Genomic DNA, 15,000 nt, shown 5'->3' with positions numbered 1-15,000 from the left:
GGGTAGAAGGAGGTAGAGGAGGTGGAGGTGGTGGAAGCGAATGTGGAGGTGGAGGAGATGAATGTGGGGGTGGAGGTGGTGGAAGCGAATGTGGAGGTGGAGGAGATGAATGTGGAGGTTGGGGTGGAGGAGGAGGAGACGAATGTTGGGGTAGAAGTGGTGGTGGTGGAGGTGGTGATGAAGGAGACCAATATGGAGGTAATGATAGTGGTGGAGGAGGAGGAGGAGGAGGAGGTAGAGGTGGTGGAGGAGATGAATTTGGAGGTAGGGGTGGTGGTGGAAGAGGAGGAGGAGGTGGTGGTGGTGCATGAGGAAGTAGAGTGGTGGTGGAGGTGGAGGTGGAGGAGGAGACGAATGTGGAGGTAGAGTTGGTGAAGGAGGTGGAGATGGTGGTGGAAGTGGAGGAAGGGGTAGAGGTAGAGGAGGAGAAGACGAGTGTGGACGTAGAAGTGGTGGTGGTGGTGGAGGAGGAAGTAGAGGTGATGGTGGAGGAGGAGGAAGAGGTAGAGGAGGTAGTGGAGGTGGTGGAAGAGGAGGAGGAGGAGACGAATGTGGACGTAGAAGTGGTGGCGGTGGCGAAAGTGGTAATGGAAATGGAGGAAAAATGGAGAGAGAGGAAGGGGCAATGAGACTCATATTTGCTATGCTAATGAACTCGCTAAGAAATTCATTCATGCAATCAATCAATCAATAATGAACCATCCATCATAAAAACAATAAATATCCCTTGCACAGTATGAATCATCGAATCAATTCCTATCACGACATATCACACATTTTTACCAATTAGAAAAAAAAATCCATAAAACTCCCTCTTTCTCCATCTAAACCAAACCTCACCCCCTTAAAATCCCCCCTTTATATGTCTAAATCAAACCTAACCCCCTTAAAATTCCCCCTTTCTATGTCTAAATCAAACCTAACTCCCTTAAAATGACCCCTTTCTATGTCTAAATCAAACCTAACCCTTAAAATGCCCCCTTTCTATGTCTAAATCAAACCTAACCCTTAAAATGCCCCCTTTCTATGTCTAAATCAAACCTAACTCCCTTAAAATCTCCCCTTTATATGTCTAAATCAAACCTAACTCCCTTAAAGTGCCCCCTTTCTATGTCTAAATCAAACCTAACTCCCTTAAAATTCCCATTTCTATGTCTAAATCAAGCGTAACTCCCTTAAAATTCCCCCTTTCTATATATAAATCCAACCTCATCCCCTTTAAATCCCCCATTTCTAAATCTAAACCAAACTTAACCCCCTTTAAATCCCCGCTTTCTATATCTAAATCAAATCTAACCCCCTTAAAATCCCCTCTTTCTATATCTAAATCAAACCTAACTCCCTTAAAATCCCCTCTTTCTATACCTAAACCAAACCCACACACCCCAAAATCCTCCCTTTCTAAATCTAAATCAAACCTCACCCCCCAAAATCCCCCTTTCTCTATTTAAACTAAACCTAACCCCCTTAAAATTCCCCCTTTCTATATCTAAATCAAATATCACCCCTCAAAATTCCCTCTTTCTATATCTAAACCAACCCTAACTCCCTTAAAATTCCCATTTCTATATCTAGATCAAACCTCACCCCCTTAAAATCCCCTTTCTATGTCTAAAACCAAACCTAACTCCCTTAAAATTCCCCCTTTCTAAATCTAAATCAAACTCCACCCCCAAAATCCCCCTTTCTATATCTAAATCAATCCCCCACCCCCTTAAAGTTCCCCATTTCTATATCTAAACCAAAACACACACCCTTAAAATCCCCCCTTTCTAAATCTAAACCAAATCCCACCCCCTTTAAATACCTAAACCAAACCTAAACCCCTTTAAAATCCCCCCTTTCTAAATCTAAACCAAACCTCACCCCCTTAAAATCCCCCCCCCCCTTTCTATATCTAAACCAGACCTCACCTGACGAAACCAACAATAATGGTGGCAGTGTTGGGATCAATGTTGGTATTAGCCTGGTCGAAGATGTCCACGGTGTAGGCAGTGACAACAGCGAAGCCACTGAACTGACCACACATGAAGACCAGAAACACGATGACAACAGGTTTCCAATTTTGAGGCTTCCTGTAGAAGAGAGAGAAGAGGATAGGGGTTATTGATAAGGGGATAGAGGGGGGGTGAGGAGGAAGGGGAGGGGTGGTACAGGGAAAGTGTATTCTGTCGGAGGATTTGTAGGCGTGGGTGTAGTGGTGTGGCATGGGCTTGAGTGGCTTTAGTAGGTATAATTTTTATCTTTTTTTATATATATCATTTTTTTTTAGAGTAAGAATGGGAGAGGTTACTGTGCATAAATATTAAATGCGTGCGTTTTTTTAATTCCACAGACTAAAATTGCCCAAACAGTCACACACACACACACACACACACACACACACACACACACACACATATATATATATATATATATATATATATATCTATATATATATATATATATACATATATATACATATACATATACACACACACACACACACATACACACACACACACATATATATATATATATATATATATATATATATATATATATATATATATATATATATATATATATATATATATATATATATCACTAACTCCTTCCATTCATCCTCCTCTCATTCCTTCTTTCTCCCTCCACCCCACTCCACATCCTTCCATCACTCCCCTCTCCCTCTCCCGCCTCCCTCACCCTCCCTCCCACCCTCCCCTACCCACTCACCCCCTCCCACCCTCCCTCCTTCTCCCCCTTCCCACTCCCACCCTCCCCCTCCCACCCCTTCCCCCCACCCCAGCCCACCCCTCTCCCCCTCCGCGTCTCCCTTACTTGAAAAGTACGATTTGATCCCAAATGGACAACTCCGCCCCTACCCACTCCCCTCCCCTATCACCCTCCTTCCCACTCCCTCCCCTCCCACCCTCCTCCCCCTCTCCCTCCCCCACCCTTCTTCCCTCTCCCCCTACCCACCCTCCCACCCTCCTTCCCTCACCCCTCCTTCCCCTCCCCACTCCCCCTACCCACTCCCCTTCCCATTCCCCTCCCCCTCCCTCCCTCCCACCCACCCTCCCTCACCCCCACCCTCCTACCCCCCCTCACTCCCTCTCCCTCACCCCCTCTCCCCCCACCCCCCACCCCCTCACTCCCCCTCCGCCTCTCCCTTACTTGAAAAGGACTATCTGATCCCAAATGGACAGCTCCGCCCCTACCCACTCCCCTCCCCTCTCACCCTCCTTCCCTCCCCCTTCCCCTCCCACCCTCCCCCTACCCACTCCCCCTCCCTCTCCTTCCCTCCCACCTCCTACCCACTCCCACCCTCCCCCCACCCCATTCTCCACTCCCCCCACCCCCTCCCCCCACCCCTACCCCCTCCTCCCTCTCCCTTACTTGAAAAGGACGATCTGATCCCAAATGGACAACTCCGCCCCCTACCCACTCCCCTCCTCTCTCACCCTCCCCCCTATCCCCCCCTACCCTCCCCCTATCCCACTCCCCCCTCTCCCACCCCTCCCCCCTCTCCTCCCCACCCCCCACCCCTCACCCCCCTTCGCCTCTCCCTTACTTGAAAAGGACGATCTGATCCCAAATGGACAACTCCGCCCCCGCCGTGTCCGCGGGGTGTTACTGTAAATGAGCTTCGACCTCATCTCCATCCCTCCTCTCCCTCCTTCCCTCCTCCTCCCACCTACCCCCTTCTCCCCTTCCCTCCGCCTCTCCCTGCCAAGGACTGTGTTGATCCCAGATGGACAGGCTCCAGCTCCTTCCTCCCTCCTCTCACCTCCACCTCCAACCTCAAACATTCTTATCTTTGCTTGCTTTACTCCTCCTCCCCACCCTCCTCACCCCACCCTCCCCCTCCCTTTCCCCTCCTTCCCCTTCCCTCCCCACCCCCACTTTCTCCCCCACCGCGTGTCCCTTACTTGAAAAGGACGATCTGATCCCAAATGGACAACTCCACTCCTCCCTTCCCACACCCTCCCACCCTCCTTCCCCCCTCCCCCACCCTCCTTCCCTACCCCCCTCCCCCTCCCACCCCCTTCCCCTCCCCCTCTCTCTCCCCCACCCTCCCCAACATCCGCCTCTCCTTACTTGAAAAAGGACGATCTGATCCCAAATGAACATCTCCGAGCCTACCCACTCCTCCCTTCCCCCCCTCCCTTATCCCCTCCTTCCCTCCCCCTCCCCCCCTCCTTCCCCCTCCTACCCACTCATCCCCCTCACTTCCCCTCCTTCCCATCCCCCCATCCCCTCTCCCCCACCCCCACCCCCACTCACTCCCCACTCCGCCTCTCCCTTACTTGAAAAGGACGATCTGATCCCAAATGGACAACTCCGCCCCCGCCGTTTCCATGATGTTACTGTGGATGGCTTCGACCTCCGCCTTGATGTTGTGGGTCTCGCTCCGGAAGTACCTGTCGGGGCGAGAGAAGGGTGAGATGAGAGAGAAAGAGGGAGAAGGAAGAGGAGGAGGAGGAGGAGGAGGAGGAGGAGATAGAAGGGAGAGAAAGAGAGTTGTGGGAGCAGAGAGAGGAGGAGGAGGAGGAGATAGCAGGGTGAGATGAGAGATAAAGAGGGAGAAGGAAGAGGAGGAGGAGGAGGAGGAGATAGAAGGGAGAGAAAGAGAGTGGATGGAGATAGGGTGAGATAAGAGATCAAGTGGGAGGGGAAGGAAGAGGAGGAGGAGGAGGAGATAGAGGAAGAAGGGTGAGGATGAGAGATAAAGGGAGAAGGAGGAGGAGGAGGAGGAGGAGATAGATGAGAGAGAAAGAGGGAGAAGGAAGAGGAGGAGGAGGAGGAGATAGAAGGGAGAGAAAGAGAGTGGATGGAGATAGGGTGAGATGAGAGATAAAGAGGGAGAAGGAGGAGGAGGAGGAGGAGGAGATAGAAGGGTGAGATGAGAGAGAAAGAGGGAGAAGGAAGAGGAGGAGGAGGAGATAGCAGGGTGAGATGAGATAAGAGGGAGGGAAAGGAAGAGGAGGAGGAGGAGATAGCAGGGTGAGATGAGAGATAAAGAGGGAGAAGGAAGAGGAGGAGGAGGAGATAGAAGGGTGAGATGAGAGATAAAGAGGGAGAAGGAAGAGGAGAAGGAGGAGGAGATAGAAGGGTGAGATGAGAGATAAAGAGGGAGAAGGAAGAGGAGGAGGAGGAGATAGAAGGGTGAGATGAGAGATAAAGAGGGAGAAGAAAGAGGAGGAGGAGGAGGAGATAGAAGGGTGATATGAGAGAGAAAGAGGGAGAAGGAGGAGGAGGAGGAGGAGGAGATAGAAGGGGGAGAAAGAGAGTGGATGGAGATAGGAGTGAGATGAGAGATAAAGAGGGAGAAGGAGGAGGATTAGGAGGAAATAGAAGGGAGAGAAAGAGAGTGGAAGAAGATAGGGTGAGATGAGAGATAAAGAGGGAGAAGAAAGAGGAGGAGATAGAAGGGAGAGAAAGAGAGTTGTGGGAGCAGAGAGAGGAGGAGGAGGAGCTAGAAGGGAGAGAAAGAGAGTGGAAGAAGCTAGGGTGAGATGAGAGATAAAGAGGGAGAAGGAAGAGGAGGAGGAGGAGATAGAAGGGAGAGAAAGAGAGTGGAAGAAGATAGGGTGAGATGAGAGATAAGGAGCAGGAAGAGGAGGAGGGGAGATAGAGGGAGAATAAAATGAATGGACAGAGTGAAAGGAGCGTGAGAGAGATAAGAAGAGTGAAAAAAGGTCCTGTCGGGAAGAGATAAGGGTGAGATGAGAGATAAAGAGGGAGAAGAAAGAGGAGGAGAAGATAGAATGGAGAGAAAGAGGGATGTGGGAGCGAAAAGAGATGGATGGAGATAGGGTGAGATGAGAGATAAAAAAGAGCAAGAGGAGGAGGGGATAGAAGGGAGGAGAAGAAAGAGAGTGAATGGAGGGTGAGAGAGAGAGATAAGAAGAGTGAAAAGAAGTCCTGTCGCGAAGAGATAAGGGTGAGATCAGATATAAAGAGGGAGAAGAAAGAGGAGGAGGAGAGGATAAATAGAAGATAGATAGATAGAAGAATTGTGGGAGAGAAAGAGAGTGAATGAAGCTAGGGAGAGAGAGATAGAAAGAGTGAAAGGAAATCTCGCTTTGGGAGTACCTGTGAATGCGAGATAAGGGTGAGATAAGAAATAAAGAAAGAAGAGAAGGAAAAGAATGATAAATAGAGTGGAAGAGAATGTAAAAGGAAAATACAAAAGAAAAATACATTAAGAGGAAAAAGTACATCCACATACAGAAATTCATATAAAATTTATATATATCATTACATATCTAACAAACTCAGTAAAGACTAATAACAACAATAAATAAACAAATAAATAAGTACATAAACAAACTCCGAACCTACCCCCATAACCCCCCATCCTACCCCCCCCCCCCGCACCACCCACCCCACCCAAAAAAAAAAAAAAAAAAAAAAAAAAAAAAAAAAAAGGCTTACTCAAGGGACATGGTGGCCTTCTCCAGCTTCCCCTTCTTCGTCAGCCACTGCGGAGACTCCGGCAGGATCACCATCGAGATGAAGAGAGGGATTCCGGGCACGAGAGCGGAGACAACAGCGAGCCAACGCCAGTCCATGGCCGAGCTGGAGAGAGAGGGAGAGAGGGAGTGAGAGAGGGAGAGGGAGAGAGAGGGAGAGAGAGGAGGTGAGAGATGGGGGTGATGAGCGTGAGAGGGAGAGAGGGAGAGAGGGAGTGAGAGGAGGTGAGAGATGGGGGTGATGAGTGTGAGGAGGAGGTGAGAGGGAGAGAGGGAGAGGAGTGAGAGGAGGTGAGAGGGAGAGAGGGAGTGAGAGAGGGAGAGGGAGAGAGAGGGAGAGAGAGGAGGTGAGAGATGGGGGTGATGGGTGTGAGAGGAGGTGAGAGGGAGAGAGGGAGTGAGAGGAGAGAGAGGGAGGGGAGAGGGAGAGAGAGAGAGGGGGAGAGAGAGGAGGAGGTGAGAGGTGGGGGTGATGGGTGTGAGAGGAGGTGAGAGGGAGAGAGGGAGTGAGAGGAGGTGAGAGATGGGGGTGATGGGTGTGAGAGGAGGTGAGAGGGAGAGAGGGAGTGAGAGGGTGATGAGGGGGTGATGGTGGTGGTGGTGGGGGTGATGGGGGGGGAGGATGGGGGGTGATGGGGAGAGATGGTGGTGGGGCTAATGGTGGTGGTGGGGGTGGGGATGATGGGGGATGATGGGGGAGGGGGTGGTGGTGATGGTGGGGTGATGGTGGTGAGAGATGGTGGTGGTGGTGGAGAGGATGAGGGGGAGGGTGCTAGTGGTGAGAGATGTGGTGGTGGTGGTGAGGAGGAGGATGGGGGGTAATGGTGGTGGTGGTGGGAATGATAGGAGGGAGGGTGATAGTGGTGAGAGATGGTGGTGGTGGGGGTGATGGTGGTGAGAGATGGTGGTGGTGGGGAGGAGGGAGTGATGGTGAGAGATGTTGGTGGTGGTGGTGATAATGGGGAATGATGACGGTAGTGAGGGATGGTGAAGGTGATAAGCGTGCGTGTATTTTTAAACACAATTTACACACGCAATACCTCTACGGAAAAGGCATATCAACGTTCCACATTTCCTCTACAAATAGCAAAATTAACCAAGAGAAAAATCCTCAAAATTAACTGAGAGAAAAATCCTCATCCGCTAGACTACAAGTTGTGAAAAAACACCAAAAATAGCGAAAAAAAAGTCAATTTAAGAGAAAAAAGAATACTCCCTCATCACCTAGACTACAAGTTGTGAAAAAACACCAAACATAGCGGGAAAAAAAGTCAAATTAAGAGAAAAATACTCCCTCATTCGCTAGACTACAAGTTGTGAAAAAAACACCAAGCATAGCGAAAAAAAGTCAAATTAAGAGAAAAATACTTCCTCATCCACTAGACTACAAGTTGTGAAAAAATACCAAACATAGCGGAAAAAAAGTCAAATTAAGAGAAAAATACTCCCTCATCAGCTAGACTACAAGTTGTGAAAAAAATACCATACATAGCGAAAAAAAAGTCAAATTAAGAGAAAAATACTCCCTCATCCACTAAACTACAAGTTGTGAAAAAAAAACACCAAACATAGCGGGAAAAAAAGTCAAATTAAGAGAAAAATACTCCCTCATCCTCTAAACTACAAGTTGTGAAAAAACACCAAAAATAGCGAAAAAAGTCAAATTAAGAGAAAAATACTCCCTGATCCTCTAAACTACAAGTTGTGAAAAAAAAACACCAAACATAGCGGGAAAAAAAGTCAAATTAAGAGAAAAATACTCCCTCACCCACTAAACTACAAGTTATGAAAAAAACACCAAACATAGCGGGAAAAAAAGTCAAATTAAGAGAAAAATACTCCCTGATCCGCTAAACTACAAGTTGTGAAAGAAGACCAAAAATAGCGAAAAAAAAGTCAAATTAAGAGAAAAATACTCCTTCATCCTCTAGACTACAAGTTGTGAAAAAACACCAAACATAGCGAAAAAAAGTCAAATTAAGAGAAAAAAGAATACTCCCTCATCCTCTAGACTACAAGTTGTGAAAAAAAAAAACATAGCGAAAAAAGTCAAATTAAGAGAAAAATACTCCCTCACCCACCAGACTACAAGTTGTGAAAAAAAAAAACACCAAACATAGCGAAAAAAATGTCAAATTAAGAGAAAAAAGAATACTCCCTCATCCTCTAAACTACAAGTTGTGAAAAAAACACCAAACATAGCGAAAAAAGTCAAATTAAGAGAAAAATACTCCCTCATCACCTAGACTACAAGTTGTGAAAAAAACACCAAACATAGCGAAAAAAAAGTCAAATTAAGAGAAAAATACTCCCTCATCCGCTAGACTACAAGTTATGAAAAAACACCAAAAATAGCGAAAAAAAAGTCAAATTAAGAGAAAAATACTCCCTCATCAGCTAGACTACAAGTTGTGAAAAAAACACCAAAAATAGCGAAAAAAAAGTCAAATTAAGAGAAAAATACTCCCTGATCCGCTAGACTACAAGTTATGAAAAAAAAAACACCAAACATAGCGGGAAAAAAAGTCAAATTAAGAGAAAAATACTCCCTCATCCACTAAACTACAAGTTATGAAAAAAAAAACACCAAAAATAGCGAAAAAAAAGCCAAATTAAGAGAAAAATACTCCCTCATCCGCTAGACTACAAGTTGTGAAAAAAATACCATACATAGCGAAAAAAAGTCAAATTAAGAGAAAAATACTCCCTCATTCACTAAACTACAAGTTGTGAAAAAAAAACACCAAACATAGCGGGAAAAAAAGTCAAATTAAGAGAAAAATACTCCTTCATTCGCTAGACTACAAGTTGTGAAAAAAATACCATACATAGCGAAAAAAAAGTCAAATTAAGAGAAAAATACTCCCTCATCACCTAGACTACAAGTGAAAAAACGCCAAAAATAGCGAAAAAAGCCAAATTAAGTGAAAAATACTCCCTGATCCGCTAGACTACAAGTTGTGAAAAAACACCAAAAATAGCGAAAAAAAAGTCAAATTGAAATCACAACTTTTCTCAGTATCAGGAAATGAAATTATTTGACTCCCCTGATGCAAGTATCTTTTTTTTCTACTTTATTTATATATTTATTTGTGCGTTTGAACTGGACTGAACATAAACATGCAGAGAGGAATTCAAGGCTAGATCGAAATGCCACTTGTCTAATCCCGATTTCGAATTATTTCATCATATATATATATATACATATATATATATATATATATGTATATATATATATATATATATATATATATATATATATATATATATATATAAGTGTATATCATATTTTATATATGACTGTACAAACTATGTTAGATTATCATAAACAGTTCTATAACTAACATATATATATCACATTACATCATATATGATCGTACATGTTACATCAAAATATTACAAAGAATCCTATAAATGGTCATAGAGTTTATATCAAACTATTACAAACATTCCTATAACGTATATATACATCATATTAAACCATATACTGCCATCGATGTTATATTAAACTATTACAGACAATCCTAATATCTAAATATACATTATATTAAACCATAAACGGCCATAGATTTTATATAAAGGCTATTACAAACAATCCTATAACCTATATAAACATCATGTCAAACCATAAACGACCATAGACGTTATTTGAAACTATCACAAACAATCCTATAACGTATATATACAACATACTAAACCATAAACGACCATAGGTGTTAAATAAAACTCCTATAAACAACCCTATAACCTATACAAACATCATATAGACGGCCATAGATGTTATATTAAACTATTACAAACAATCCTATAATGTATATATACATCATAACAAACCATAAACGACCATAAATGTTATATCAATCTCCCACAAACAACCCTATAACCTATATATACAACATACTCAACCATAAACGACCATAGACGTTATATCAATCCCCTACAAACAACCCTATAACCTATATATACATCATAACAAACCATAAACGACCATAGGCGTTAAATCAGACTCCCACAAACAACCCTATAACCTATATATACAACATACCAGACCATAAACGACCACAGACGTTATATGAAACTATCACAAACCTATAACGTATATATACAACATACTAAACCATAAACGACCATAGACGTTAAATCAGACTCCCACAAACAACCCTATAACCTATACATATATCATATAAAAAAATAAACGGCCGTAGATGTTATATTAAATTATTACAGACAACCCTATAACCTACACATACACCATAACAAACCATAAACGACCATAGACGTTAACTTAAACTCCCACAAACAACCCTATAACCTATATATACAACATACTCAACCATAAACGACCATAGACATTAAATTAATCTCCTACAAACAACCCTATAACATATACAAACATCATATAAACGACCATAGATGTTACATTAAACTCCCACAATAACCCTATAACCTACACATACATCATATCAAACCATAAACGACCATAGACGTTAAATTAAACTCCCACAAACAACCCTATAACCTATACATACACTATAACAAACCATAAACGACCATAAATGTTATATCAATCTCCCACAATAACCCTATAACCTACACATACACCATACTAAACCATAACCGACCATAGACGTTAACTTAAACTCCCACAAACAACCCTATAACCTATACAAACATCATATAGACGGCCATAGATGTTATATTAAACTCCCACAAAGAACCCTATAACCTACACATACACCATAACAAACCATAAACGACCACAGACTTTAACTTAAACTCCCACAAACAACCCTATAACCTATATATACAACATACTCAACCATAAACGACCATAGATGTTATATCAATCCCCTACAAACAACCCTATAACCTATATATACATCATATGAAACCATAAACGCCCAAAGACGTTATACCATATATATATTATATTATATATACGTTATATACAACATACTTAACCATATATATATTATATTATATATACGTTATATACAACATACTTAGCCACAAACGCCCATAGACGTTATATCAGTCCCCTACAAGCAGATCTTCGCCTTACCCGAAGCCGTAGCAGAGGAGAGAGCCAAGGGCGACGGCTGCTTCGGGAAAGGCGCCCATAAGACCCCGAATGCGAGGCTCAGCGATCTCCGTGGCGTAGACCTAGTGTGGGCGTGAGAAAAAGAGAGAGGGTGAGCTTTGGTGTGGGCGTGAGAAAGGGATGGGGAGAGGAGAAGATGGGGGGGAGGGGAGGGGGGGAAAAGGGAGAAGGGGGAGGGGAAAAGGGGAAAAGGGGGGGGAGGGGGGAAAGGGGAAAGGGGGAGGGGGGGAGAGGAAGAGGGAGTGGGGGGGGGAAAGAGGGGGAGGAAGGGGGGGAGGGGGGAAAAGGGGGGGGGGAGGGGGGAAAAGGAGGGGGAGGGAGTGGGGGGAGAGAGAGAGAGAGGGGGGGAAGTGGGGGGAGAGAGAGAGAGGGAGATGGGGGGGAGGAAAGGGGGGGGGGGAGAGGGAGCCCAGGATGGGGAGACCGGGGGGGAGGCTGCGGGGGAGAGAGAGAGAGGGAGAGAGGGGAGGGAGAGAGAGAGGGAGGGAGGGGTGAGGGAGGGAGAGAGAGGAGGGGGGCAGGAGGAGGAGAGTGGGAGGGGGGTGAGTGGGGGGAGAGAGAGAGAGGGGAGGTAGTGGGGGGGGGGAGGGGGAGAGAGGGGGGGAGAGAGAGAGGGAGGAGGGGAGGGAAGGAGAGAGGAGGGGGAGAAGAGAGAGGGGGAGATGAGTGGGGGAGGAGAGAGAGAGGGAGGTGAGTGGGGGAAAGGGAGAGGAGGGAGGGAGGGAGGGAGAGAGAGAGATAGAGAAGGGGGAGGGAGGGGTGAGGAGGGGGAGAGAGAGAGGGGGGGAGAGGAGAGAGGGAGATGAGTGGAGGGAGAGGGAAGAGAAGGGAAAGGGGGGGGGAGGGGGGGGAGAGAGAGAGAGAAGGGGGAGAGAGGGGAGGAGAGAGGGAGAGGGGGAGAGAGAGGGAGGGTGGGGGAGAGAGAGAGGGAGAGGAGGGGGAGGAGAGAAAAGAGGGAGGGGAGGTGGGGGAGAGAGAGAGAGGGAAGTGATGGAGGGAGAGAAAGGGGGTGGGGTGGGGGGGTTCTGAGGTGTGGAATGTGGCTGATAGAAAAATTTGATAGATAGATAGAAAATGGATGAATATCTTTTCAAACTATCAAATATTTTTCTATCTAAAACAATATATATAATATAATACATATATATATATATATATATATATATATATATATATATATATATATATATATATATATATATATATAAAAAAAAAAGACAAAAAAAAAAAAAATATATATATATATATATATATAAAATATATATATATATATATAATATATATATATATATATTATATATATATATATATATATATAAATATATGATTGAACATTAATTATACGAAAAATAACTACAGTAAAACCGAGTATCGTTTTCAAGGAAAGTGGAAGCTCAGTTGGTTCCTATGAATGAAACAAAGACGCATTGTCAACACACGTCATTCATCCACAAGTCATTCATAAAATCAGACTCGTACTCGGAACACACACACACACCCCATGGCAAGTACTCGTGCTCCGTTCCCTGAGTAGAAAGGAGAGAGACAGGTAAAAAAAAGAAAGAAAGAAAGAAAGAAAGAAAAGAAAAGAAAAAAAAAAAAAAAAAAAAGTCTGCTTGCATTAATCCCTTTCGTTGCAAGCTTTTCACGAAGAAAAGGCCTTGCGTGCAGTGTCTCTTAAGTGATGATATAAATGCTGAGGTTTGCGATAGGTTGCACTTTGCAGGCTCAGTGCCCTGCTTGCAACTTGGGAGTCTGATGAGATACTAGATGAAGTAGCGACGTGATATTGAAATCAAGGAGAAATAGATTAAGTTGATAAAGAAAAAAATGATACTTCCGGAAGACAATAGAAATTTAAAAAAGAAAAAAAAGAGAAAAAAATAAAATGATATTCAAATCAAAGAGAATTTAATAAACGAAAATATGATATTTCCGAAAGACAATAGAACGAAAAGAAATATTTAAGAGAATGAAATAAGCCAAACTAAACTATATTCGAAATAAAGTCGATTTAAAAGATTCGAAGTGTCGGCAACGATTCGGTCCAAGTCGGGTCGAGTCGGGTCGGGTCGAGTCGGGTCGAGTCGGTTTAGCTATTGGCTTGTAAGTAGGAGGGGGGAGGGAAGAAGAGAAGGAGGAGGGGAGGGAGGGAAGAAGAGGAGGATGGCGGGAGAAGAGAAGGAGGAGGGGAGGGGGGAAGAAGAGGAGGAGGGGGGAAGAAAAGAAGGAGGGAAAGGGAGGGAAGAAGAGGAGGGAGGGGGAGAAGAAAAAGGGGGGGGGAGGGAAGAAAGAAGGAGGAAGGGGGAGGGAAGAGAAGGAGAGGGGGAGGGAAGAAGAGGAGGAGGAGGGAGGGAGGGGAAGAAGAGAAAGGAGGGGAGGGAAGGGAAGGAAAAGGAGGGGGGGGGAAGAAAAGAAGAAGGAGGGGGAGGGAAGAAGAGAAGGAAGGGGGAATGGAGAAGAGAAGAGGAGGAGGGAGGGAAGAAGAGGAGGGGAGGGGGAAGAGGAGGAGGAGGGAGGGGAAGAAGAAGAAGGAAGAGGGGGAATGGAAGAAAGAAAGAGGGGGGGAATGAAGAAAAGAAGGAGGGGGAGAGAGAAAGAGGAGGGGGAACGGAAGAAGAGAAAGAGGAGGAGGGAGGAAAGAAGAGAAAGAGGAGGAGAGAGGGAAGAAGAGAAGAAGGAGGACGGGGGAATGGAAGAAGAGAAATTGGAGGAAGAGGGGGGAGGGATAATCGTTGCAAGTTGCACACCGTGATTGGAATAGCGATGAAGCAACCACGGGCAGGTTGCAAAGCAGACTTTTTTTTGCATGAGATTCGCAAATCATTGAAGAACACAGGGTACAAGTTGTGCAACAGAACGCAATTGCAAAGTGGTGTTCGTCGAGGACAAAGTGGAATTGCAGAACGTTCTTTGGGAATACTGACAGACAGACAAATAATGATGATAAAAGTAATGTTAACAACGATAAAAAATAATAAAAACAGTGATAATATTGATTATAATGAGAATGATGATGATAATGATTATAATGAGAATGATGATGATAATGATAATAATGGTAATAATAATAAAAGTAATAATAATGATTATAATGATAATAATGATAATAATAATGATGATAACAATACTAATAACAACAATAATAGTAACAACAATGATGATAATGATAATAATAACAATAACAACAATAACAACAGTAGTCACAATGGAAATGATAATAACAGTAATAATAAAAATATATTATATACATTTACGTGTGTATCCACATACAATTAATTGAATAATTGATGATGGAAACCTCGTCCAAAAACACCAAAATGTCAATTACGAAAATTAAATTAATTTTTATTGTTTTTCTTTTATGATCATTATTATCATATATTCTTATCATTCTTATATATTCGTTCGCGTTGTAATTAGCATTGGTAATTTGATTAA

The 15,000-nt window shown here is 44.0% G+C and overlaps 1 protein-coding gene across 1 annotated transcript in view; it reads right to left on the bottom strand.

Moving 5' to 3' along the window:
- LOC113802095 (facilitated trehalose transporter Tret1) overlaps positions 1-15,000 on the bottom strand; it is a gene marked incomplete in the record, with an annotated part of 36,790 nt that overhangs the window by 5,141 nt on the left and 16,649 nt on the right. Inside the window, 4 exon segments of the mRNA XM_070126693.1 lie at positions 1,914-2,075; positions 4,290-4,403; positions 6,421-6,564; positions 11,521-11,621. Of these exon segments, the coding sequence (XP_069982794.1) occupies positions 1,914-2,075; positions 4,290-4,403; positions 6,421-6,564; positions 11,521-11,621 (521 nt within the window).

The sequence above is a fragment of the Penaeus vannamei genome, chromosome 10 (assembly GCF_042767895.1).
Source record: "Penaeus vannamei isolate JL-2024 chromosome 10, ASM4276789v1, whole genome shotgun sequence".
Taxonomy (NCBI): domain Eukaryota; kingdom Metazoa; phylum Arthropoda; class Malacostraca; order Decapoda; family Penaeidae; genus Penaeus; species Penaeus vannamei.
Note: the sequence above shows the minus strand (reverse complement) of the source record. Positions and strands in the feature narration are given on the sequence as shown.